Below are 27,022 nucleotides of genomic sequence, written 5' to 3'. Positions count from 1 at the left end.
TGAATGCATCTGCTTTCTTGGGAGTGCAAACCTGTGCCACCAGCACCAACAGAACACAGCAGTGGTGAAGCTCATTAGAAAGACAGGAGAGCATTTCAACCAACATATTCGCTCAGCCCTTTTCTGAAAATTTTGTGTAATTTTAGAAAAATGAAAATGAAGAAATGGAGTGATACCTGCCTAGAACGCAAAGTTATCCATGGTTAAGAGAGGGGAAGGCAGGGGTGGGGGGAGACTGAGAAGGTAAAGGGGCCCAACTATAGGGGGAGAGAAGGAGATCAGACTTCAGGTGGTAGGTACACAGTGGGGTAGACGGGCGTCCTGTTGTAAAGATGTGCATTTGGAACTTTGCATACTGTTATTAACCCGTGTCACCCAATACATTGAATTAATAGAGACAAGAAAGTTTTCGATTATTTAATTTTTAAACTCCTATTATCAGGAAAGTAAAGGCTTATTTGTAGGTTTAATAAACTATGAGGAGGTTGTGATTTAAATCAGTCACAGATTTATTGGTGGACATTTCCAAGAAAACTTGGATTTGTACTTAAATAAATAATAGACTTTGTTAATAAGATTTACCGGGAGTGAGATTTTGGATTGAGATTCTACAATTTTTTAATGCCACTTCTACAATGACAAAGAAATCATTTGGTGTTACACTGTTGGATTCCTGATTTGGTAGAAATCTTTATTATAAAGAGCTCTACACTTTAGTTTGTTATTTCACAGCATTTTGACATCTTAAATTCGAAAGGGGCAGTAATTAAGCATGTGGGTGTCAGATTTTTATCTAGTAAATAATCTGTTTTTTAATAACTATTTATGTGGTCAATACCAAGATATTTGCAATGAGTTTATTACTCAAAAGGTGCTTCCAACCTAAAATCTCCTCTGTGAAGTTTTATTTTAAAGTAAGGTTTATTCTGTATCCCTTCAAAAAGTCTGAGACTGGAATCAGGCGAAGGCAGGCTTGTCCAGTAGCTGATTAGTCCTTTATCTATCACTCATCCAGCACTTGCCGAAATCCCTGGGAATGCAGAGGGTCTCTTTATGATATTTAGCTGTGGCGGTGGAAAGGGGAGGTTTAAATTTTTGATTTTCCAGCTTATGGGTCATATTTGACCAACTGCTTTCACTAGCAGACATGCCACTTTGTTGAGCTATTTAGGAATCAAAAAGACTGCCTTAATTTAAAACAAGGACCCTTTGTTTTAGTTGGTGACTGCCTTGTGAAATTTTTCAGTTCTCAGCGGGTTAACCAGGGAACAGGGGCAGAGTCATAATTGGCCTATTTAGAGTATTTTGCATGTGAATAGTGTGTTAGTGAAGCATCCCTAAGTCTGTTGTGAGTGACATGGTGATTAGAATTTAGATTAGGGAAAACACATTCTGTACTTTATCAAGGACAGTAATTAGTTCAGTCAGTAAAAGTTGATTACAAGTAACGATAAAGTTAGATTTTTAGTACTTAATTTTAAAATTTCTTTATTAAATAGTAAATTTGTTCTTAATATAAATGGTAGTATCTACACTTATTTTCTAGCATATCAGAATAATTAAAAGAGCAATGTGTTCACTGCAGAGTATAATCAGGCGATTTATATGTTATGGGTAAGTTTCAACGTAGTTTTTAGAAAATGTAATATTATTATATAATCTTTCATGTGTCATCATTTTCAAAGGTTTAGTAATTTGTCACACCATGATAACTTAATGATATTTGTGAAAGTTTTCTCATGTTCAGGTAAATGTTTAATCTGTGGGGATGTGTTTTAGCCTCTGATAGTCCTCAAGAGGGCATTCTAAAGTTCTTTAATTTGTTCCTGCTGGCTTAGAAAGCCTACTATGTCTGTCATTTTGGGAGTTAGTTTGAGGATTTGAATTTCCTCCCGGTTCAGTTGGCATGACCTTCCCTGCGGGCGCAGTGTCAGCTCGTGGAAGGTCACGGGTGCCGGTGCAAAAGCAGAGTTCTCAGTGGGCGTGAGCACCCACTCCCACCCCCAGTGGGAGCAGCCTCGAAGTTGTGTGCGTTCGCAAATCGGATGCGTCTTGGTTCTTGTTCAGGAAGAGCATGAATAGTTCCCAGATGTGAGCTTAAGTTGAGATAAAGAAAACATTAGTCTTACATAAATGCCCTTTTCTTTTAAATTAAAATGTTAGTCATCTTAAAAGATTAAAATATTGCTTGAAAGGGAATCACCTTCTATCTGACTCTCAAAAACAAAGAATTAAAAATTCAGAAACTCTGCTAGCTCCTTAGACTGCTTTTCTTCTCCGTTTTGTTTTGTTGTGTTTTAATTGTTTTAGCTTAGCAGATGCTGTTTCTTCATTGCATTGGTTTAAGTACTAACAATCAGTTGGGGGGTGGTGAATGTGAAAAATTAACCTTATATGTTTGTCTTCCCTTTTTAACCTTTTAGCAGAGTCTCCTGGGAGGTGACATGGATATGGGCAACCCAGGAACCCTTTCGCCCACCAAACCTGGTTCCCAGTATTATCAGTATTCTAGCAATAACCCCCGAAGGAGGCCTCTTCACAGTAGTGCCATGGGTAAGGTGCTCCTCTGTTTGAGTGACTGGTTATTAGTAGCCTTGTTTTTTGTTCCTTTCTTTTTTAATACCAACCTCTCATCCTACCCTCCCTCCACCCCCCAAAAAGGAAAATATTCATAAAATTGTGCTCAATTGTCAGGCTCATGACTCCCCCCTCAATAGTACATTGAGTGGGTATGTTAACAATTTACAGTAGCAGAACTATTATGGTGAGCACTTATTTCTTATGTTCTCCTGGCTGCCCATGTAAGAAACATTTTAAATAATCAAAACATTAAAAAGTTAAACATCTTCGCTTTCATGAAAACGGCGTAATTTGGTTTCTGCCAGAATAGGTACCAACATTTTGCTAAAGTAACAGATTAAGAAAATCTGGTCCAATCCGAAAGGCATGGTGGTTTATTCTGCTTTGGTTCGGAAAATGGGCCTGCGGGGAGCTCACAGTCTCTTCGTTTTCTTTCAGAGGTACAGACAAAGAAAGTTCGAAAAGTTCCTCCAGGTTTGCCATCTTCAGTAAGTACTGCTCTTTCCACTTTGCGTGTTGTTTCTTGCGTCCTGCTTGTGAGATGTGAGGGCAACAGGACTGAATGAGGTTCCATGTGCCAGAGCAGCGTAGTCTGTCTAGAATGGGGCCGAGGAAGGAATGACCTGCTCCTGGCCCACGCTGGAGTGCTTACTGGCATGTTCTGGAAGGCTAGGTGGTTGTGCGGATGCTCATTCAGCAGGTTAAGCTCTGGAGAGAGCCTTGAAAAGGAGCCTGAAGTTCCGGGAGTTTTACCTGTGCAGAGCTTTTAAGAGAATGAGTATTAGTTTCATGTGTTGGTTAAATTCTTTGTCAGTATTATGATGATTTATGGATTTGCATGCGAAAGGAGATTTGTGGAGAGGATTTAGAAAAAATTTACATGGGTTTCAGCCCAGAGTGCAGAGAGAATGTCTCTATTTTCTAGAGAGGTTACTGAATAGAGACGGCAAGGTAGCTGCTTCAGTAGCCATTTGTGTCTGGAACACCAGGTGACAACGAGCATCCAGCTGTAACCAGAAGCATTCTGGGTGTTTTTAAGAGCTGGAGCTACATGCGGGAGTGGCTGAGTCCCTGCAGTCCTCGGCGTAGCAAAGAGAGCTTGTGATCATGACAAAACACATGCTATCTTGTTTTCCATTCTTAATACATATTGTGTTTTCAAATTTGACAGCCTGGATATTTTATTTAGAACTGGTCTGTTACTAATAATTTTCTCCTCATATAAATTAAAGTGTGAGTGCTTCAGCTCTTTTCCATTCTTCTTTTCCATGAGATAGATATTTTAATTTAATTTTCTGTTCTGTAGGACACTAGGCAGAGTCTTTGAAAAGAATGATAATGGGCCTGTTATCATACTCTATATCATACTCTGAAATCAACTTATATTAGATTTCTGAAACTATTCCTAATCAATGCTTGCATATTAGTTATAATTTATTTTTAATAAATTAGAAGAAGAATAGTCTTTTGCAAAATGCACTGTTAGATTAACCCAAACAACTGTGTATTTGACTTGATTCAGTCCAGTTCATTGAAAATATTATTAAGTGAATATATCACAATAAGTCTTATCAGGGAAAAAATGAATTTTGTATGCTGGTTTATCATAGGTGTGGTAATGTTGAAGAGGCATCACAAAATTATTCATAAATACAGAAAAATGTCTTGTAAATACAACTGCCAGTGGCATATAAAATAGTCACTTTGGACTACCAATAAGTCACTTAAAAATGTACTGAGTGGTTTATTTTTTGATTTTTCCATGTTGTATTGAAATTGACTATCTTCTCAGGTTTTTATAAGCATATTTTAAGCTTAAAGTTTGTGGTGGATTTAATGTAGATGAAACTTCAGCTTTTAATAGCTTTTATGACAACTTGAAATGATATAGTCCTCACAGCTGTTTACATTTTAAACATGCCTGAACCTAATACGGATGGTATTAAATACAGTAAGTGAACCTTCCAATGTTCTGAGATGATAGAATAGCTCTGTGCTATGAAACCCACGCAGAATTTAAAGCTGTAGTGCCCCATTTATGCCTGATGGTCAAATACTTTTTGTTTGTTTTTTCCAGTGCTGAAGTAATGCAGAAATCTGCAGTTTCTAAGGGTTGCTTTTGTGTGGCGTTAGATATTATCTATCTGCTCATTCATTGTTAACAACAATTGCTCATAATTCATTGTAAATTTTTAAGTATTTCCCAGGAGGGATCTGGCCACTGTTGAAAATTTCACTGGTATAGTTTTTTCCTTGCTATGAAGACACTATCCGTGTGCTGATAGGTTGTCATGTGTTCTGCAATATTAGGGTATATTTCCCTTCAGGATAAATCTGGAATTGGACATTTAGTTTGCATTACTTAATTTTGGGGTTTTGGTGGTCAGTTTAGGATTTTACTCTTCACAGAAAGCATATCTGGGCTAAATGTTTTAAGGATCCTTATAGAACATTTTGGTAAATAGGCCCCTTTTTTGAAAGACAAGGAAGGAAATTCTATTGAAATGGAAATTTTATCCTTTTTTGTGTTTGATTTTCTGTCTTATTCAAGAAGAATAAGCTAGTTTGGTTAATTTTTAGAATTCAATCATCTGTTTATTGTCATTACTTAAGAAAATCTCAGCTCTGTGAAGATAGCGGTTTAACTTAGTGTCCATTGGTTTTGTTGTTTCCATGGATTACACGCGTTGCCACCGCACAAACTATACACTTTATTTGGACCCAGAGAGATGGTCTGCAGTACACGGGTGTGTGCTGCTTCTGCCCAGTGCATCTGTGTCTCTCCATTTTTAGATCTCCGCTATTCTTACTCTTTTTAAGCTCAAAAAGTTGTAAATATTTAGTGCTAAGAGATGCCTCTAAAACTTGCTTCAAATGTATAAAGATTTTCATCACAAATACCAGAAAAACTGGGGGTGATAAAAGGTTTCTTTTGGAGTGATTATGACTAAAGACATTTGTATGTTTTCTTCCATACATATTTGCCATGATAAATAGTAATAAATCTGTCACAATCTGTTGTGTCAACTCAGTTGTTTTTTTTTCTTTTCAAAATGAGTCTTTTCCTTAACATAATACAAAGAAAATTGAAGCTGTGACATCTGTAATCAGATATAATCCGCAACATGATTGTGATACTGAAGCCGGACTTGTGCTGCGGCCATGAGGCTGGGTCTTCCCAGGGATCCAGGAGAGTGAGGGCCTGCCTGGCCCTGCTTTTGCGTCTACGGCAGCATTTGTGGGAAAGAAAACATACGCCTGGCCCAGCATCAGAACACACTGCTGGCAGGGTCCTGGGCTGTGTGTGTGTTCTGTGTGCCACATCTCGGGGCCTCAGGTCGCTGCAGAAGCGTGCCCGTGGCAGGGCTGAGGAAGAGCCGTCCCGCAGGGTTTATGGCACAGGCGCAGTGGAGGGGAGGAAGTCTGTCCCTCTGGACAACAGAGGCCTGTAGTTAGGACTACGGGGACTTTTTTTTTTAAGAGGAAAGGCTGTGTGAAATGACAACTCTAATTGCCCACAAGAGCCCTGTTAGTGCAGCGGAACATTTTCATGTCCCCCGTTCAAGTTTTAGAATGTTGCTCTTTTCAGTCACATTCCAATTTCTTGTAGCCCTTATCTGGTGATGAGGCTTTAGTAATAAAGCTTTCTCTTTAGTTGATGCCAGAATTTGTTTTTCTTATCTAATTTCTTGAATCTCCTTGTGAACTTCTTAGTTGTTTGATTTTGACATCTTGGTTTTATTAAAATCATTTATCATCTTAAATTTAGTATTTTGCAACTTTACTGCTTTTTCCTTATCTTTGCATAACCTAATAATCATACATATTAAATCATGAATTTGTGCAGAAAAAAAGAAACTACTGTAAATCACATGTTTTGGAAAAATGACCCATGATTCTTAGAAACATGGAAGCATTAAAATCTAGAAAGCAAAAAAAAAATTTATACTGTATAATTTAAAAATATTTTTTAAACACAAAGAGATCCATCACCTTTTAGAAATGTTCTCTTTAGCCCACCAATATGGAAATACCTAAAACTTTCACTTTATTATAATCTGGGATGTTTCAAAAGGATGTACATTTTACCAGAAACTATTAACAGCTACAGTCATTTCACTTCAGACATTGGTGGAACTTGTGTCCACTACTAACCCAGTTTGGAAACGTCAGTGAATTCACTGTCATTCTCAGCTGAGACTGTAGACAGTTCTTCCCAAGAACTTCAGAGTTCTTGGGAAGTGAGAAGTTTTTATCCTTAGAAACAGCTTATGGTCTCCTGGATCACTAGTTATCCTTTATTCCCACTGCACTTTTCAGTCCAGTCTGCTTTCTAAGTTGAATTGCAGGGGGTTGTTTTGGTTTGTGTGTTTGTTTTGGTTTGAAATTCAGGGGGGTTCTGCTAAGCTTTGTATTAAGCAGTCAGAGAGTGTTTTGGATAAATGAATTTTAGGGAAACTAGTATCACAAATATTCTAAAATAAAATTTGGAGCTTCCAAGAAAATTTGAGACATGAGTTCATCATTATGTGGATTTGAAAAATAAAAACTCAATGTGTGTGAGATACCAGGTTTAGCAGTTTTCGTAAGGAAAGAACTCTAAGTGAAATAAAGTCTTAAAGTTTTTATGAGACTTTGTTTTACAGCAGAGATGATTAAGAATGTCAGGGAAAGATGGACAGTACTGATGGCATTAATTGTTCTGGTGTTTTTCATTATATAAAACCTTTCATATTTCAGATACGATGTTGAGTTCATACCTGAAGGGGTTTTTTTTTTTTGTGGAAAAAAAAGCAAACAAAATTTTTTTCCTCAAATGTATGAAGAAATCACAAACAATGTAAAGGAGAACTTGGTGGTAAACTGTGTTTTTCCTTATTAGAGGCCCAGAATTGTTTATGATAAAAAACTGAGTACTTAAAGCATATAATTTCCCCCATCACTTTTGAAACTGATTACAAGGGAGTCACAATGATGCTTTATCATGTCCACCAAATTTTAACTTCAGTGACAGTACAGCATTTGTTGAAATGAAATTTATATGAAATTTAAAATGGACTGCCAGTCACCTGGGCTCCATCCTAGAGGTGGCCAGCCAATTGTGTCATGAGGTATAAAAGGAGGAGCCTATCCAAGGTTCATTCCTGGAAAGGTAGATACTTTGAGAAAAATAGAACTGTAGGTATCTACCTTAAAATACTCAACTTTAAACTTAGTATGCTCATTTTTAATTAAAGATATTGAAGTATTAAGTGTGGATATTAAACTAGTGCTTACTAATTATGAAAGTGTATAGGCAGGAAGAAGGTGAAGTATAATGCAGTTAAATCATCTCAAATAGGAAAAAATGTGTCATTCACACAACTTACGTAGAATGTGTAAGGGACACTGGGGAACACCTGGAAAGTTGACCGAATTTTCACCATAGAGTATTTATTACTTTGTGCAGTTAGTACTGAATTCAGGAAACCAAGGGCTTTAGAAGTTCAGCATGTTCATTGTTTATTGTTTCTTTGCAAACCAATCTTATCCTCTCCACAAAGCAGTTTGAGGTTATGCTTTTTATGAACGGCTGGTTATGAAGCAAATATAGGAGAATCTTTATGTTTACATTTTCATTGGGGTTTCTTACTGCATGGAAACTACTCGGAAAGCGTACACGATTCATGCAGATATGTGACATACACACCAGAAGGCATCCCCATCTCCAGGAGTTTGCTAAAAATTTCTCTATTTTTGTTTCGAATTTTGGAATAATAGCATTTAGTATAAAATTGGAATCATTTGTTGAGAGAGGAGAAAGACATTTCAGAGAACTCTCATTTTGAACCTTATTTTATCACTTTCAGTGAAGAGTATGTTTTGGTGTGAAGTCTTGGACTCCATCTGAGTGATTTAATTATTCAGAAATCTGAGAAGCTACTCCAAGGCTGCTTTACCTAGAGAGAGAACTGTAACAGGGCTTGAATACATTTTGAAATTTTAAAACTTATTCTGCCTCTTTGAATTTATTTTATGTTTCTGAAATAATATAGATGGTTGGCTTAATATTTGGTTGAGTACATTTTTGTAAACTTAGATTTCATTGATTTAATATTCATTTCTGTTTTCTAACGTAGTGATTCTTTTCCTCCTCGCTCCCACCTCCACCAATCACTAATAATTTCTGCATTTCCAAGGCGTGCTTCCTGGTTTCAGATATATAAAGGTTTTGTTTGAAAGTAATAAATCAAAGTTAGATAGAATTTGGAGGACTAAATAAGATCATCTCATAATATGTAGCAATAACCCTCAAAGTAATGAGTTCCTTTAAAAATAGCAAAGTTTATTTCCTTGAGCAGGTTAAATTGTCAAGCTGTTGACAGACACTAGCTTTGTTTTTCTGGGGTTTGCTTTTTGTTGTTTTTAAAAAATAAATTGCACTGAATTCTTGAACTGAATGTAACGTTGCATTTCAAAGCTGTAGCATGAGATTCTCTGCCTTGATCTCAACTGTCCCAGGCTGCGCCTGTGTGCACGGGTGTGTTTGCACATTTTAAAGGAATAAGAACTTTTGTAAAATGCAGGGCAAAATGTGGAGTTTTAAATACTCGATTATTTTATCTCAAAACAGCAGCATGTGAACGCGTCCCATTTTTTCCAGTTGCAGCTGTTGCAGAGGCAAGTTAGGAGCTTTGTGCTCTGCTTGAGCTCCTGCTCCCTCTTCAGAGAAACGGAGGTAGTGCAGAGGAGTCCGCCTTGGTTAAAATTTCAGGGAGGACCTGTGGTCGAAGTTTTGGTGAGGCGTTTGTATTTCCGTTCTGAAACAAGACGCAAATGGAATTGTGAAAAGAACACTTCAGTAAGCATATTTGTGTCTTTAATGGCACCCGCTGTTGTTTCTGTAATCTAACTTAACTTTTCCATCTGAGGAATTAATTAATCATCAATATGCTGCTAGGGTTGTAACGTGATGTATCAGCGTTTACCTCTAGCGTAACCAGAAGAGGATCTGTGTGTGTATTAAACTCCACTGCATTTATTTTGCGTATTCAGTGGGATGGAAGACTAGGGACATTTTCTGCTGACGTCCTCTCCATAGCAAATTGTGAAGAAAAATTTTCGTTGTGTTGCTGGAATTCAGTTGTGTCTGCAGTGACAGTAATGAAAAGGCATTTCCTTCGTGAAGCAGGGACTCCTGTTAGAAAGACTTCCATTTCCTCAGAGAAATGGCCGTTGTGGAACGCCGCTCGCACAGACACATAAAAACTGTCACTGCCACCACTCACCATTACCATTGTAGAAAAAGGCTGTTTTGAAACAATCGTTTTGATATTATCTGAGAATGAGTGCCTAGCTGTCTACAGTGGTCTCCTCCCTCCCAGCCCATATCATTCTAAATATGCCTCCTGGATTATACTTATAATAATATTGTAATGGCTTCATTCTACCGATTGGCACAGTATATCATTATATCATTAGCTGCTATGAGAAAGCAGTTTCAAGTAGGTGGCTGATTCTCAGCGTTAATGTTTTCAAGTAACCCTGTTTGGGGAGTTGGGTTGTTCACAGGTGCTCAGGTGTATTAACCCAGGGTACAACAACATTTTCCAGCTTGCTCATTATGAAAAGAACTTGTAGTACAAAATAGTTCAGTAATAAGTAGACTATAAAAACTGTGGCTTTATCATAAGAAAGTCTGATAACTTGATATGTTAGCAGATGAGCTAAAAATAAAATTTGTCCAAGGATGTAACAGTACTAAACTCATTTCTCATTACTACTGAAGCTGAAGCTTTATACAGAATGTTCATGGCCTAGTGATTAAGATTTGTTAAGTCAGTTTGCATTTTTTCAATCATTAAAGTAAATAAAAAATAAGCCTCTTTCTGTAAATATTGTACTATATGAAAGTATCGTTATATGATAAAAAGATACAAATTCTGGGGTTTAATACTAAAACATATGCTTCATGAGTGAAATTTTATTACCAAAGCCTATGGGTCTCTCATAGAATACCTCTATATGAATTTTACTTTTGGATGTATATAAGACATTGCCACATATATTCTGTAGTTTAATTGATAGTGCTAGGCAAAAAAAAAAAAAACCCTACAGAATTAAGCATATTTATTATGACCATATATTGTTGGAATTATAAAAATCAAGCCTCAATAGATATTTTACTTATAATTAGTTATTCAAACCCCAATAAGTAATTATTTATTTATGAAACAAAATAATGCTATTTTGTTTTTCCCTTTAATAAATGACATCAATAATCTAGCTGTTAAGTGGAACCCTATAATAAAAAGGGGGCACCAGGGGTGGGGAGTACATCTCAGAAGTTTCTTTTTTTCATTCATTCATTCATTCATTCATGTCTTTCTTCATTTATACTCATTCAGAAGATATTTTTCAACTAAACTAAAAACTAGACGTACCATATATCATTGAGCATTTCTCTCTCTTCCATGTACTATTTATTTAAATTATAAAGCTTCAAAACTAAGGTTCTTTGTGTTTAAGGAAATTCGCATTGTTGTCTCACTCCCATCCCAGTTTGCAGGAATGGCCTTAGCATTTGAAAGAGCATAAGGTCTGGCCTTTCAGGACCATTGTGCAATTAAAAAAAAAGACACAGTATAACACGAGGCCTTTTTGTCCTGTAGGCTTATTACGTAACCACCTGAAGAGGGTAAGGGCCTTGTTTTATATAGATCGTATTACCTTACACATGTTACTTTGAACTGTATTTCCAATGAATGAATATAGCAATAAAAGTTGCATAGTGGGGTAGAAATAACACGGCACTAGAAATAAAAACATCTTCCTAACTTCATGTCTAATATTCTCTACATAGTCACCCGATGGCCTGGATGAGGTCACACACTGATTTTAAGGTCTACAGAATCGGCATAACTAGTGCCTGCCCAGCGAGATGATGCTGGGCTACTAACACACCCTTTCCATGGTGTTTGCTCGGCGCCAGACACTGAGCATTTGCAGCTATCAAATCACTTAATCTTACAAATGGCCCGTGAGATATACTACTATTTATGCATGGCCAAGGAAACAGGGACACAGAGTGGTGAAGCAACATGTGCGAGGTCACACAGCTAGTAAATTGCAGGGGTGGTATTGAGATCTGGATTATTAGTCTCAAAAATGCCTGTATTATTATGCATGACGCTATGCTGATTGTGGCTATTCAGAATACTCTGTAGACCAAAAAGTTCTCTGCATGCTGGTGGTTCACTGAGCATGTATTTAATGATCTAGAATAAATTAAATACTCAGAAGTTTCATCTCACCGTAGAATGAGTCTCATTGCCCCCAGGTAGGGCACTAGTCATAATGTACAACTTCTACCCAGTAGGCAGATCCATCAGAAAGCCTGGACAACCCAGGGCAGCATTTCTGTAACAGAGACGGTCTGGTCTGGTTAAGAGCATGGACTCTGATCAGCTGGGCTGGTAGCTGGCTGGATCTCTTACTCGCTTTGTGGCTTTGGGCACATGATGTAATATCCTTAAATTCTTCCCTGAAAAATGAAGAAAATATAAGTATCTCTCAATGAGATTGTGGTAAATAAAATACTGTATATATAATGTGGTTAGCATAGTCTTGTTGCATAGTCTTGGGTAAAAACCCAAGAAATGGTAACAGCTAACGCTAACAATGATAAACACTGGTGATGTTAACATCAGCAGCAAGGTGACTCCCTTTCTTCTGGCACTTGAGAAAAGTGGAGCAACATACAGCTCATTGTAGTGTTAGTAGCGGAGCAGAAACTAAGACCAGGGTCTCAAACTGCACGCAGGAGAGTTCTACCTAACAGAGGTCACTTGGTTTTTCTGAAATTATGAAATCCTGCAGGTGCTTTATGTATCGCTTTGTGCTCACAGCAGTGTCCCTGTCGGGCCAAGACATCCAGTTGGCCTTTTCACCCATCACTCTCTCTGCAGAGTTTGGGTTGGAACTGTGGGCTCTGTCATTCTTCTTTTGAAGTGAGACCTCAGCCCAAGATGACAAAGCTCCTCATGCTAAGATTCCCTCTGCCAGTAGTTGATTTTTACCTAAATCAGCCCCACCTCTAGGTGGTAAGGACATTCGTGCTTCTTCTCTCATCTTCTGCCAGTGTTACTCTGTAACCAGCCAGAGCTGGGTCTTCCGAGTGACCCGTGGCCACTTCAGCAGGGCTGGGCTGGTACCCTCAGAGAAGAGACGGTCAGGCCTGGGGTCTAATGCATCCGGCAGGATGAAGATGAGTGGACTAGGTGCGTGTGTGTGGCAGTTTGTTTTTCTTATAAAGTAAAACAGAGTTCGATTTGTTTAGGACTGTTTAGGTGAATTTCTAACATTAAACAGTAATATTTATACAGATGTTTTAAGGGTAAAGTCAAAGAATTGCTGGATTCTGGCCTTTGCCACCTTCTAATGTGTTTTTTCTCAGTGCCACTGCTGAATTCATAAAACTGTTTTTGCTTGTCAGCTGTGGGAAACTTAAAACAATTTTTTATGAGGGCTGATTACTTAACTCTTGAGTTTAAGGGGACAAAACCATCTGGCAAAAGAGGTGGGGAGGGGAGAGCACGGTCTCTGTATCCCACCCTGCTTTTTCTCAGCCAGTTTTAATTTGCAGAAAAACTGGGCACCATGCTGGTTCCTCAGGAGGGGTCCTTTTTGGCTGGACCCCTTCCTCACGTCCCAGAGCAGGGACCGAGCCTTTGGTTCACAGACACAGAGTCCTTCCCTGAGAAGCCGATAGACCTGAAGGAGACACCCCTTGTCTGTAGTCATTGCCACCTTGTGGATTACAAAGGGCATTGGCTTTTGCCAGACTTCCATTGAAACGCGGCTCTTTGTGGTGAGCACGCTCAGGCGATGGGTCGCTGTGCTCCTCCCCGAAGGGGTCCTCGTTTGTTCAGCGACACCTCACTTCTCCGCTCACAGTTCACTCATAATTCTGATGAGAGTGTTTTTTCAGGAAACACACATTTCACTTTTTGACCTAGGAGCATCTGTTAGAATTTTTTTAATACTACTTTGGCATTCTGAAAGTGTTAATGTCTTTCATATCTGTTTAATGCTATTTAGGGATATTTATGATCACCTCTTGGTTACTCGGGGTAAAGTGTGTTGCAATTTTTTTTAAACAGACAGGAAAGCATTCACATGAGGAAACAGATTGCTTTAAACATGTGCTTCCTGTGACAGTAAAAAGAACAAATTAGATTTAACACTGTGTAATGAATGCATACATGTGTACATTTAAGCTTTTAAAAGCTTTATGTTCAGTTCTGGTCACCACAAAAACTGAGTCATCTGTAAAATTTAAAGATGCCTCAGTTACTCTCAGATTCCTGAACTGCCCAGACATTAAGCTCTTCACCTGCTGACGCCTCACTGGAATCGTGGAAAGCATGATATGTTAATGCTGGAAAGAACAAGGCCATTGCAGGGCACATTCAGGGGTTCACCAGGTTAGGGTCTGATTCTGCACATTTAGCAAAAAAAGTCCGAATGTGTTGGGGGACAGACTGGGGGGAGGATTTTGCTACCACCTTCCTTCCACTCTGAGGGTCAGTGCAGAAAATAGGCTCTTCACGACCCCAAGTGGTCCTCTCTCTTTTGTGAGAGAAAAATAAGGTATTCTGATGTTCGCTTACTGGAGCCTGCTGAGACTCCTTTCCTCTGCGATTTGGTTCGTGCTCCTGTGTGCTGGTGGCAGACAGTGGCTGGAACACGAGTTAATATTTCTAGTTCAATGTGCATGTTGAACTGGAAGGCACGCGTCCTCCCCCCAGAAGAGGCTTCCCTCTCCCTTCACCATTTCTGTCTGGGCCCTGAGGATGGTGTGTTTCCTCCCTTGTGCTTTCAAAGCTAAGGATTTGTGGCTCATTCACCATTTTTTTTCTTTTTTCTTTTTTTTTGGCGGGGGAGATGGTCATGGAAGGCCAGGACAGTGTCCCTCAGGGGAGGGCACATAGTTTGGGGACATCTGACTCTCATGTCACATACTGAGGTACTAATATCAAAACAGACTGCTTGTCGTTGCACGCCAGGGCAGTGCTTTTTTTGGCTGCCGTGGCTGAAATGAAGCGGGCAAGCTGTAGTCCGCTTGGCATCAGAATGGGCTGAGGGAAACTGGGAGATCAGAGTCAGACTGTGAACGCAAGTAACAGCCAATGGTTAACTTCCTTTTTGTGTGTCACTTGGCAGCGATGAGACTGATGGCGATTTTTTTTTAACGTGGGTGAGAGTTCAGAGTCCTGGGAAGAGCCGTAGATGCTGTTATTGTGCTTCCTCATACAGTTGACTTGTGTTGATTTCTTGAGGCCACTACAGCTGTTCCAAGTGCCAGCTTCAGGAATTATATACATGGCCGTCGGACTTCGATGAAAAAGGTAATCAGAGGAGAGGTGATCCACACAGATTCTTGCTGCTGATCACGAGGATGTCACAGGGAAATCAGAGTTTTGCAGAAGGCAGTAGAGCTAAAGGGTACTGTATGCACGGTACCAGAAGATATTTATAAATCATCACTGCTCCACTCCCCCATCTTCCCATCAGAGATTCAGATCAGTTTTGGACTGTCTGGAAAATGCAGGGCTAAAATAGCCAGATTGTATTCTGATGAAATTACCTTCTGCTTTTTTGGGAGGTTGTTGCTCTTGGGTTAGTCACATTATTTTATTTGAAGATTCATTTGGAAGACAGTTTGGGAGAATTTCTAGTCTCCCTCAAGACTTCCCTCCCATTCCACTGTTTGCAAAGAGCTTTCCCCAAAGGCGAAAAGAGCGAGTTGCCATCTTGAGCAGTGAATTGTGTGTTTAGCGAATACCAAATGGTCTCCAAGTTACCCCAGAATTTTCAATATATCTAGTCGCTTTTAAATACTGTTTATTCCCCTAACCGTTTGTCCAGGATACCAGTAGGATGACCAACTTCTGACAGCCCTAAAAGCAGGGAAGGAGGCTTGGAAATAGAATAGCGTTTGTCTGGTAATTAGAGTGTATCTCTTAAGAGTTCGGGAGAATGCTGATTAACCTTTCTGTTCCCACATTCTCACATAAAATTAGCACACCTTTTAAATTATTATCTAGTATTTGAACACATATTTTTGAATCTTCTTAGTGCAACAGGTTCTGTAGAGAGTAAAAGTGTGTTATAGATTTCTGAAAAACTTCATTTTTCTTACATTTTAAATGTTCTGTTTGTGCAAAATTTCGAGAATCACCATAAGGGCTTCTTTGCATTTTTAATTTAGTAACTAACATATGAATAAATTTGCATATTAATTAGTTGCAGATTAAATCATGCATACATAATTGCCTCCTTACTGTGTTTAATGTTTGTCAAAATCTCCAGCCTGGTTTGATGGATGTCGTATGAAAGATTACAATTTGATGTACCCTTGGAAGTATTTACACCAATAATGCAAGATTCTTAATAGCAGAATTCTCGTTATATACAGTTGCTAATAAACATGTAAGATAGGTACATGTCCCTTTGACTAAAATTTTTTTTCTTTGCACCAAATCATTTACTATTCATAATCATTAATGCATCTCCTAATTATACAGCATATGTCTGTTAACCCTTTCATTGCTGGCCTTCAAGTGGTAGCTTCTTTCCTTTTTTGCCCCTTAAACAAGGCAAATTATTTGATAGTGTTCTGAAATTATTGCCTTGCCTTTTACTTATTTCTTTGCTAGCATATGGATGCACCTCCTTTGCCACTTACTTTAAAATACAGCTGAGAATTAATATGATCATTTTATATTTTCTAGTTAAAGACCAAGAAATGACCCATGTGCACACACTTTGTAGCTGATGGGCTTTTGCGTCTTATTAATGCTGAAAGAATCCAGACGTTTCTGATATTAAGTGGTAAAAAGTATAGATGTGGGTACATGTGTATGTATAACATTTTTCATAATATATAATATGGTATATATACACACACACACATTTTATTTAGGAGAGTAATTGTGAGGTAAATAAAGTTACTTAAATTGTATTTTATTCCCTGTGAATATTGTAATGCATTTAATACATTGTTATCAACTAAAAGCATGTATGTGATTTCTTTTTTGTGCTAAGATTTAGATCTCTGCAGCAGAAACTGACTAGAGAGTAGATACTCTTGATACGACATAGTTAAAAATACATATGCCAATAAGTGTTCTTTTTAATTAATTCCTCAGGTATTTAATTTTTTTAAGTTTTATTTTACTTGTATAAAGAGTAGACCAACTGGCGTATTTTTTTCTATGTTGATGTCGAAGCTGCTTATCACACTGTATCGCCCTGCGTTAATGAGTATCCCTACTGTGCAAAATTCTATCAGAAATGATGGTGTGAATGTCATTTTTAATTGGAAGTTTATACAGTCAAATTTATAGTACACAACAAAAAATATGTACATAGTTCTGCTCCAAGCCTTTTCTAGGCTATTGATCTTTTTGGTTTAAGTATACATATTTGTCAGTCTGACTTAAAATTTAGTTTGAGTATCTGGACAAGAATTACCATCTTAATACCAGTTTGGTGGAAAGAGGGAAACTAAGGCACAGGACAGTTATAGTGGCTTTTAATTATAATAGGAGCAAATATAGGAATTACCAAGTCTACTTTCAGGGATCCCTTTTAAACATGAAAACTTGCTAACCAATATTTACATCCCACAGAAGTTATATTAGCTGAATTCTGGATGTTTAAATTGTTTAATGCCTTGCGTTTATATGCCTCGTAAAGAGACAAAGGTTAAAATGCACACAAAGCATAAGAAGCTGATTTCCTTTATTTGATTCTTACACAGAAGAAATACTACATCCTGATCTGCTACCTCAGGATCATTTCTCTCTTTTTTTTCTAATGACAAGGCACTACTCATTGATTTAGCAAAAGAGTCTTTTGCAGTACACATTGTTGTCTTAAATTATTTAGCAAAGAGAAAAATGACATGAAAACTGCAAAACTTATAAAAGGATGAAAGGAGTCAGACCTGAAACATCATATTTATCCACAGCCATTGTGCCTAGGTAATTCAGGGCATATGGCATGTAAATGATTTTCGGAGACCCTTGCCAAATCTGCACACGACGGGATAAATTAAGGACAGGTTTCCCAGGGTGTCAGCCCCACAACTGTGGCCACACACTCTCTGCGCTGGTGTGTTTGTTCTGTTCTTGTCTTTCAGCAAGAGCATCACACAGTGTTCAGTGGCTGAATCTGGTCTTCTTCTGGCTTCTAAGACATTATGTTTAATTCCTAAGAATTGATTTTATAATTAAATTTAAGATATAGTACCAGTTTGCCAAAACTTCCTTCTACCCCCACATTTGAAAAGTAAGATCTGAATATTTTACCAGTATATGTTTGGATATGAACCCATTTAAATAAGGATATTTTTGACAATGGAAATGACGTGCCTCTTAACCACTGAACTAAGTTGTGACTTTTGGTATTAAGATGTGTTCTTGAACAGGGAGTGAGTTATTTTGAATAGTTAGTCATTTTAGTTCCAAGTTAGCCCAGTCCTAATTTGTAAATTCAAGTTGATAACTCAAATGTACTAGTATCGGTTATTTTTTAAATTACTTTGAACTATGTGTTCTCCCTTCTAGGAAAGTGAAGGCACTGTTTGTTTACTTCTTCCACTTGAAATTCATTTTCATTATCCTTTTTTTAGATGAACTTCTTCTGCAGGCTGAGTATCTGAGTCCATAGTTTCTAATACTTAAAGGATCGTTGTGATTTACCTAGCAACTGTGGAAGTGGAGATTTGCACTAGATGTGATGGCGGGTCTTTTTCTTCCATGATAAATCATCAGAATATACTGAATGGTGTATTTAATTGATAAACTTAATTCTAAATACAAGACTTAATACCCAAAGTTACTTCCGGGTATTTTAAAGAATGTGAAATATGATTTAGGATGTTACATTGTTTTTATTATTAAGAATAATGCTTTTATGAAATCAAGCTGCTATTTGTTTTTAAAGATAATGCTCCTAACATTATGGTTTTATTCGAATTGAGTTTAGGCTCTGTCCCAACTATTACCATTTCATTTATGAAACACAGCGAGCATTCTAGTTACCGTATGGAAAATGAAATTAAGCTCAGTCCTTATCCATGGCTGTGTAAAGTGAAGAAAACAATGCCCTCCAGATCAACGTAAATCAATACCACTTGATACAGATCCAGTTTAAGAGGCATGCGAGTGGCCGTGGTTTTGGAGGCGTGCATATAATTATTATGCATTTTGTAGCATGTGAACTTGGACAAAGTTTTGAGCTGATCATTCTATGACTATCCCTTGGTTCAGTGAAACTACCTCTGCACAGCTGTGCTCCCAACTCAACAGAGAGCAGAAACAGTGTTCGCTGGAAAACAAGCTCAGCCAGCCTTCCAACTTGACTGGGAACTTGCAGTCTTGAGAGAATAACCATGGGGACTTCAAGCACAGTACAGGAAATAGAATAGCCAAAGAACTTACACAGATGACCCCTGGATGTGAACAATGGTGGAGGTATTGCCTGAGGGAGTGGGGGTGCGCTGGGTGGAGGGGGGCAAAAGAGGAAAAAGCAAAACAACTGTAACAGCTTAATCAATGAAGTATAATGGAAAAAGAAAACGACACAATGGGTAGTCACAGTTGAGGTTGCAGAGTCCAGATGAAATGCGTCACACAGTAGGGTAGCACGTGCTGGGTTTGCTCATCTGGCACAAGCACCACGAATGCCAGCTTGTTAAGCATTGTAGCCACTTACTGAGATTTTTGGTTTTAAATGTCAGTCATTGGACCACATTCAAAACAAAGCACTTTATTCAAAGAAGTTGAGGTATATTGGGAAAAGTGGAAATGAGTTGAGGGCTTGTTATTTTTTTAACTTTTGCATTTCTGGGGTCAAGAGCCATTGATAGTGAAGATAAAACATCTCACGAATTAAAACAGCCTATTTTCGTGCTCTGTGTGATTCAAAGTGACTTAGCAGTTTTAATTTTTATAGAAAGAAAAGAAAATGAAAAGAGAGATCCGTGAAATTTGCATCTCTACAGACAACTCTGTATAGCAAATTTTAAATTCTGGAAATTTTCTTACAAACACCTGAAAATTGGGAATGTTAAAGTAAACCCAGACAGATTCTTAACTATTGCATCCCTTCCAGGTGTCTCAGTGATGCTACCAAAGTTAGGAAACTTATAAAAAGGTGTAAACAACTAACATAAGTTATTTTAATATTGCTCTCAAACAGAATTTCTTCTTGTTTAAGGATATCGAGAGTGTATTAACTGTTATTATACTTAGTAAATTTTAGGTAAACCTGACACATTAAGCATGTTTCATAAAGAGATACAGCTTCTGTATATATAGATTTTCAAGTATATTTCAAACCAGTCTCTACAAAATGCTATTGCCTTCCTCTTAGAATTCTAGTCAATGAAGTTCCACTTATCAGAATATGTATATTGTGGAGGTAACTGGAAACAAGGAGTATTATTTCCACCAAATTATCAGGAGTCCATAATTCTCCAGTGGCTTACGGGCCCTCATGTCAGCCAGAAGTTGTGGGGTGAGATTGATGATTCTCCTATATCATCACATACTCATTTAGCATTCAGTCAGACTAAGGCTCAAGTGTCAAATTTTGAAATTCAGCAAATATTTATTGCACACCTACTCCATGCCAGGCATCCCAGAGGGTGCAAGGCAGTGGACCAGAGTTCCTGCCATTGTGAAAATTTATGTAAAGATATTCTTGGCTCCAAGTAGGTGTCCAAGCAAGAGTCCATTTTATGGGGCCAGTGCCACTGAGCCACCTGGCAGACTAATAAAAAATAGAAACTGTGATCCTTAAGCATCTAAACAATTGATATAATCACACAGTCTATGATAATAATATATCCTACAGAAATGAAATCAATTACAGGATATACTGTAATAGTAGGTGCTTCTCTGTTATCGGCATATTTTTGTTAACAAAAAAACAAAAATAACATCTTTTCTTATGTTTTTTTCCCCCCTGTAGTGCCTAAAATCCAGTTAAACAGAATGTGTTGGAAGGGACAACCAAAAAGTGAAATATGTGGAAAGGCCATGGAAAGCACCTGCTTCTTTGTTTTGTATTTTGGTTTTTTTTTTTTTTTACGTCATTAGGAAGTACTGTCTAGCCATGCAAGCATGTGTTGTCCCTCCAAGAAAATGTTTATAAAATTGAATTTTTTAAGTAGACTGTAGATTAAATAAGTAGGAGGTGATCCTACCAAGACAAATTAAGGAATACAGGAGACAAACAGGAGTCTGCATCACGTAAGCCAAGTGGCAGAACAATATCAGCTCTCAAAAGTAACCATGCATGTATCCACTTTTATATATTGTTGATACTATTACTTATTCCATTGAGGAAGTAGCCACACTACACAAGAGAAAGGAAGATAATGAGATGCTCCAAGTCCACTCCTATGAAGTGTATATGTCAATGAATGCTCTGTTTGCCAGCCTGGCAGATAAAACTTGGTCCATCCCTAATCTCGAGCAGAGGCCAGGCTCATTAAAAAAAAAATAGAACATAGAAAACTAGGAGAACAAATTCATCATAGTGCGTGCGTGTGTGTGAGGGTTTTATCAGTGTAAAATAGCTATAGCTCTATTCAAAGAATTTTGTCTAATCATAATGTTCATGTTTTCCTTGCATGAAGTCTTAACTTACTCCTGAAGTTACAGCTGCGGTAATGTGTTTTTCACTGCTCTGAATTCGATGGTTTTTGTCATTGTGGGAAGGAAGGAAACGCATCTTTTTGTTCCTCATTCACTCAATGAGCAAAATGTGATTGAGCTTCATTATGTACATATCCCATTGTGAGAGGGCGGAACAGAGAGAGTCAAACCATAATCTTTGCTCCTTAAAAATGTACACTATTTGTGGCAGTAAAGTATGCCCATGAGTTATTTAGCAACAGTTGATAGCATTAACCTCTGTGGGAGAATTCTATGTTCTAAAATGGTTCTAATGTGGAAGTAAACAACAGAACTTGACTCTGGATAGCTAAGAGGTGCCGTGCTGGCAGGTGAAGGCAGAGGCCACAGATCGGCTAGTGAGCTTCTGACTAGCAGCTTCTGTGTATCTGTTTCCTCCCTAGAGTTGAGCTTTTGCTTGTTTAACTACAGAAATGACTTTTGATTTTTAATTATGTTTTCAAGGATTGGTTGTCTAGATACATCTTACTATAATTTAAGAAAGCACAGAATCTCAAAAGATGGAAAAAACCTGTTATAATCACAATTGAACACTTATTTGAAACATACATTTGTAAAAAAAAACTGAACTTTGGATAAAACTTGAACTCGTGCAGGCTTAGGAAAGTTGTTGGAAGTTAAGCCAGTGCTTAAGCCAACATCTTAAATTCTGACCTTAACATTACACCCCCTAGTTAATAAGTCCAAGAGGACAGATGACGGGGATAGAGATTTCATTCCTATTAATGTAGTTGGTTCACAAATCAGAAACTTTACCTCTTTCAAAAGTCATTAAGATAACAAAAAAATACAATTTATTTTTTTAATTTAAACATTTTTTATTTTACTGTTATAGCTAATGTACAATATGTTATTCGTTTGAGGTATACATACCAGTGATTAGACATTACCTAACTTATTTTTACTTTTTCATGTTTAATAATTATAAAATACAGTCATTTGCTTAATCACTGTACTAATATGGCCGTGCAGAAATCCTTAACTCTGAGAAAGCCTCATAGGCATGATACCTTTTTTAAAGTATACTTATTTTTACTTCAAAAAGTACAGGAAGTTGATCAGTTAGAGATTAACATTGCCAGCAAGTGGAAAGGACACCTCCCATGCGCAGAGTGGGTGTGGCCTGAGGCGCTCGTAGGTTGGTTGAGCTTCTGTACCCTCTTCTTCTGGCCCTCAGCGCGTTTTCTGTGTAGGGGCACTGAGTGGGTGAGTGCCCAGACCCCATAAAGAACGTGACTTGCAGGCAATGAACATATGATAGAAAACATGTCACATTCTGCGGTAAAGGAATATCCAACCACTGATAAGGGGTTGTGATTATATTAATCAGTTTTTAGCTTGCTTCATGTTTAGAATGCATTTGATAATCATGTTCAAAGAAGGCAAAATGGTGACATTGTGGGAGACAAACACCCTTGTCAAACCGATAAAGGCAACTTTCACGCCTCTGGTTTGAAAGTGCCGTCTTGGCAGTTTGGTGCTGTTGAACAGCAAGGCCACTCGTGACTGTGAAGACGTCCTTTTAGGTCAGTTCTGGCCCGGCGCAAATAAGACCATGACTGCCATTTGACTTTGGGGCATTCCTTACCTATACCTGAGTGGGTTGGTCTAATATTAGAAGACAAAATGTATCAATATCAACATTTCGTCAAACAATACTAAAGCCGATGACTTGATTTCTATTTCTTTTAGCAGAAGGCCACAGTTTTCCTTAATTGCAGCTTATCCCTTTTAAAACAATTTCTTACAGGCTATGCAAGGGATTTGCAATAAGCTTTTTTGTCTCTTAGTGGATGATGCAGCAAAACTTGTCTCATCTGTCTCTTATGCTGCTTTCTGTGCTTAGGAGCAGGTTAGATATGCAAGTGCTTATGATGGACAGAAGGAAGAGATCATTTATTTTTAAAACTAAGTGGTTAAAATTCAAGGTTATTTTGAGTTAAAGAATATAACATGTAGGTCAGGGATGGACCAGTGAATGACCAGCTCGAGCTTTAGACTGTGGATCGACTTTGAGGGAACTTACGTACTCACTCCTTTCTCTTTGAAATGCCATCAGTTCTTTCTCAGAGCAACTGGTTTCCAGTTTCACAAAAATATTTTGGGCAGAAACTTCACAAAACAGCAATTTCAGAAAGGCACTTCAATAATGGACATAGGATGCTAATTTTACACGGTCATTCACTTCCATTTTAAAATTTATTTATTTTCCGTTCTTTTTACCGACTCTTTTTATTCTGGGTGTTTATCAGAGATAGTCATTAAAGTATTTGAAAATTGTTTGTTCTCTGCTCAGCAATTTATTGTTCTACTTGCTCAAGGATGTCAAACAATTACATGTAATCAACAGTTAGTAACCTCAGGAAATGGTTAGAATTCCCACCCAAAAGGGGGTTCAAAAACCCTAGACAATTATCCTGTTTAGAATCAGAATGATTTTCATTGTGATATTACATTTTCCTTTGATCACTGAGCAATGCTTTGGGAAGCCCAGTGTTTATTCACAAATTTTAAAAAATTGTGTACATCCTGCACCCAGATTCCAATCTGCTCCATCAATCCTCTTTGTCGAAAGTTTCTCAAATGGAACCCTTGATCCAGACAAACAAACATACCCAGGATTTCCTCTTTTTCGGGAATTCATTTGCACACGTGCATCAATCGATGGGAAAAAACAGTTCTTGTCTTACTTCATTCTGTTCAGGTGATTGTGGGGAGCCCGCTAGCTCTCTCCATCTCCGAAGTGCAGCAATCTGAGTCAGCTTCCTCCGTCTCTGTTTTGATGTTGTCCAGTGCTGGGCTTCCTCATTGCACCAAAATAGAAATGGTTTGTTTTTGTATCAAACTGGGAGACTGCTATGGATTACACTGGGTTAGGGTAAAGGAATTTTTTTTTTTCTGAATAACACTCCACTTACCCCAAGAGAAAGAGATTAATGTCCTGGGGAAAAGTAAGAAACATAATAAAGTATTTTCTCCTTACCTAAAATATCTGTTTCAGTTGTCAGAAGTGTCACTTGCATTATCTTTTTCTAATTTCATTTGATATTTGAGGGATGTGGTGAAATGGATTTATGACTTTTGCAATTACGGATATTTGCTTGAAATTGAGGAAGGAAGAAGTGGACTTCAGTTTGAGTCATGCATAGAGTTTCCATTACAATTAAACATAAACATGGATATATTCTGCTCTTGTAACTTATTATTTCCCTTTTCCAGACCCTGCATGCCAGATATATATTCCCCAGTTGGCAGGGTAATGCCGCATTATATCTCTGGCTTGTCCCATTTCAAATTCGGTTCGTGTGGGCAATGGCATAATTACTATATTCTTTTCCACAGAAATAAGAAAATATGTAGAAAAGTGGGAGAATGACTCAAATGAGGTCAAACTGGATGCAGTAATTTGGGAACCTATTTTTTTTTGCATTTATTTTGCATGCTCCTGTGTGCAAAATATTGTTTTGTCACCAAAACGACTCATGTCTGGGTGAGTTTTTATAGTACCTCCTCTAAAGCAGCAGGGGAAACCTCCTGTCTCTTTTGAAGAGAAATGCTGCCACAGAAAGGTAGAAGTCAGATATTCAGGGAGCGAAAGTGTGGTTAAAGAATCACCCGCATTGCTTACCTTAGTAATCAGTGTGAATTGCACTGTAATTCTCATGACTGTAAGCCACCTGACAGGCCAGAAAGGAAATAAGTATTTGATCATCTGATAAACCATTTGGATATCTAGGTATGAACCCAGGCCGCATGAAAGTAACCATTTCAAGATAACAATAGGAAGTTACTGATAAAAACCACAGACAGACATTAGATTTCACAGTCTATACTGATATTTTGATACTTTGATAAAAGCATTGTCCAAACCAACCTTGTCTGTATTCGAATCATACAGCCACTAAATGCTGCTGTTCTGATCGTCTCTACTTGGTGCCAGGAGAATGAGGTTATGTGCCTGAGAATATTGAGATGATCTGTGTTTTCCCTGAGTTCTTCATGTTATATGGGTTTATTTCAAGTAAATATTTTCTCTTTTCTGACAAGTATATTTATATGAGATAAGCATATTTCTCCTGGTATATGTGTATTTTGAAAAAAAATGTTTGAGATAATTAGGATTTCAATAAAAGAAAATCAACTTTTTAAAGTAAAAAGCTTGCTAGCTTATTAAGAAAACACAGTTTACAATCCAAAGATCTCAACACTAAGAAATACAGGAGTGCACAGACAGAAAGTCTGTTCGTGTTCACTGCTAGAGTGCGAGGCTGTCCCAAGGTATAGTCATCAGAAAAAGTTATTTTTATTGTGCATGTGTGTGTCCGCATCCTCTTTTTGATAATCAAATTTCTCATGAAGTACTCAAATTTAGTAAAGGTTTTGTCATTGGAGTTTTTAAATTTATAGTTTAAGGTGGATATTAAACATAATCTTTCCTTAGATATAAGTTGTTACCATGTATTAATTTTTTAAATACAGCAGTGTGTGTATGTGCATTTACTAAACACCAGCATCAATTTACCTTAGGAATTAAATTTCTTGTTTATAGCGACTCCTACTGGAGAGTAAAAAATTCCAATTGTTGAGCTCCTGAATAAATTCAACTCAGCCATGCCTCCTTTTTTTCAGTGGATATGGATAACTTCCATAAAACCTCCTTTCCCTGACTTGGGAAAGTTTACTCTTCATTTATGTTTAAATATGAGACACAGACTTTGATTCTAAAGTATCAGCAGAAGTTCCGAGTACACGGACACTGCTTATACCAGCAGCGGTATGTACTCCAAACAGCTGTGTGACTTGATAGCTTTGGTTAGTGGTGAAAGCTTTAGCAGGGTGCTGTATTTTTGCATATTTTTCCCCTTGGTTGTCTTCTGTTACCTAGTTGTTTTAGGTGGAGACTTTTCCCCCACTGCCCTCGAAGGCACTCTTGCACAAAGGAAAGAGAAGAGGAGGAGCTAGGAAATGCACGCTCATTTGTAGCACGCCTCTCATTTATGCCTTAAAAGAAATGCTCGTGTTAAGATGAGGGAACTAAAACTCAGACCTGTGAGATGACTGACGTGGTCACTGTCACACTGCTGTGAAATGACAGGTTTGTGAGTCCCAGGCAGATAGGTTTGATCCTTAAGTGTAAGCCCTTGGGATTTGATAACTTTGCTCACATCCTCTGTCTTGGTAACTTTGTGGCCTGTGGAATGTCATCTAAGGGTCTTTGTGTCTTAATTTTCTTCTCTTTAGAGCAGGACTGATAACATCTATCATGGAGTTCTGTTGTGAGATTAAACAAGGGCAGGCAATTGTGTGTTCTTTAAATTGTATGTCATATACACTTATCAGTTAACTGTTTTATTACCACATTTTTTTAATGAGATCGATATTTACCTAAGGTGGTTATTTAATTGTAGGTTTGCTTGTTCCCTTTATGTTACCACTGTATATTTATGACTATCTCTGTTTTTGTTGGAGTATGAAGTTTAGTTAATTGAGCTATGCTAAGCAAAGGGGAACAACATTATAGAAGTGTAAGCAATTATTATATTAAAAATTTAGGTGTTCAAAGACTTAAACAGGAGCATCTAGTTGCCAATTTCTACCAAGTTATATTCAGCAGGGGGAATGATAGTCCCTCCATGTGATCATTTATTCACTCAGCTACTTCATTGAATACCTGCTTTATTCTGGGCAAT

General features: G+C 37.7%; 1 protein-coding gene across 15 annotated transcripts in view; it reads left to right on the top strand.

The window, feature by feature from the left end:
* Nucleotides 1–27,022, top strand: part of TCF4 (transcription factor 4) — a 335,412-nt gene that overhangs the window by 209,737 nt on the left and 98,653 nt on the right. For 10 of the 15 annotated variants that reach the window (XM_037151940.2, XM_037151945.2, XM_053664218.1 and 7 more), the window contains 2 exons: nt 2,424–2,553; nt 3,019–3,068. The exons of 2 other annotated variants lie outside the window; for them this stretch is intronic. In XM_037151940.2, coding sequence (XP_037007835.1) covers nt 2,424–2,553; nt 3,019–3,068 — 180 coding nt within the window. The remainder of the gene's footprint in view (nt 1–2,423; nt 2,554–3,018; nt 3,069–27,022) is intronic. 3 more of the 15 variants (XM_053664222.1, XM_037151943.2, XM_037151941.2) reach the window with 1 other exon arrangement.

This window comes from Artibeus jamaicensis, unplaced genomic scaffold (assembly GCF_021234435.1).
Source record: "Artibeus jamaicensis isolate MK-2021 breed Jamaican fruit bat unplaced genomic scaffold, CSHL_Jam_final contig_354, whole genome shotgun sequence".
NCBI classification, from domain to species: Eukaryota; Metazoa; Chordata; class Mammalia; order Chiroptera; family Phyllostomidae; genus Artibeus; species Artibeus jamaicensis.
The sequence above is the reverse complement of the archived record's forward strand: the minus strand, read 5'-3'. Positions and strand labels throughout refer to the sequence as shown.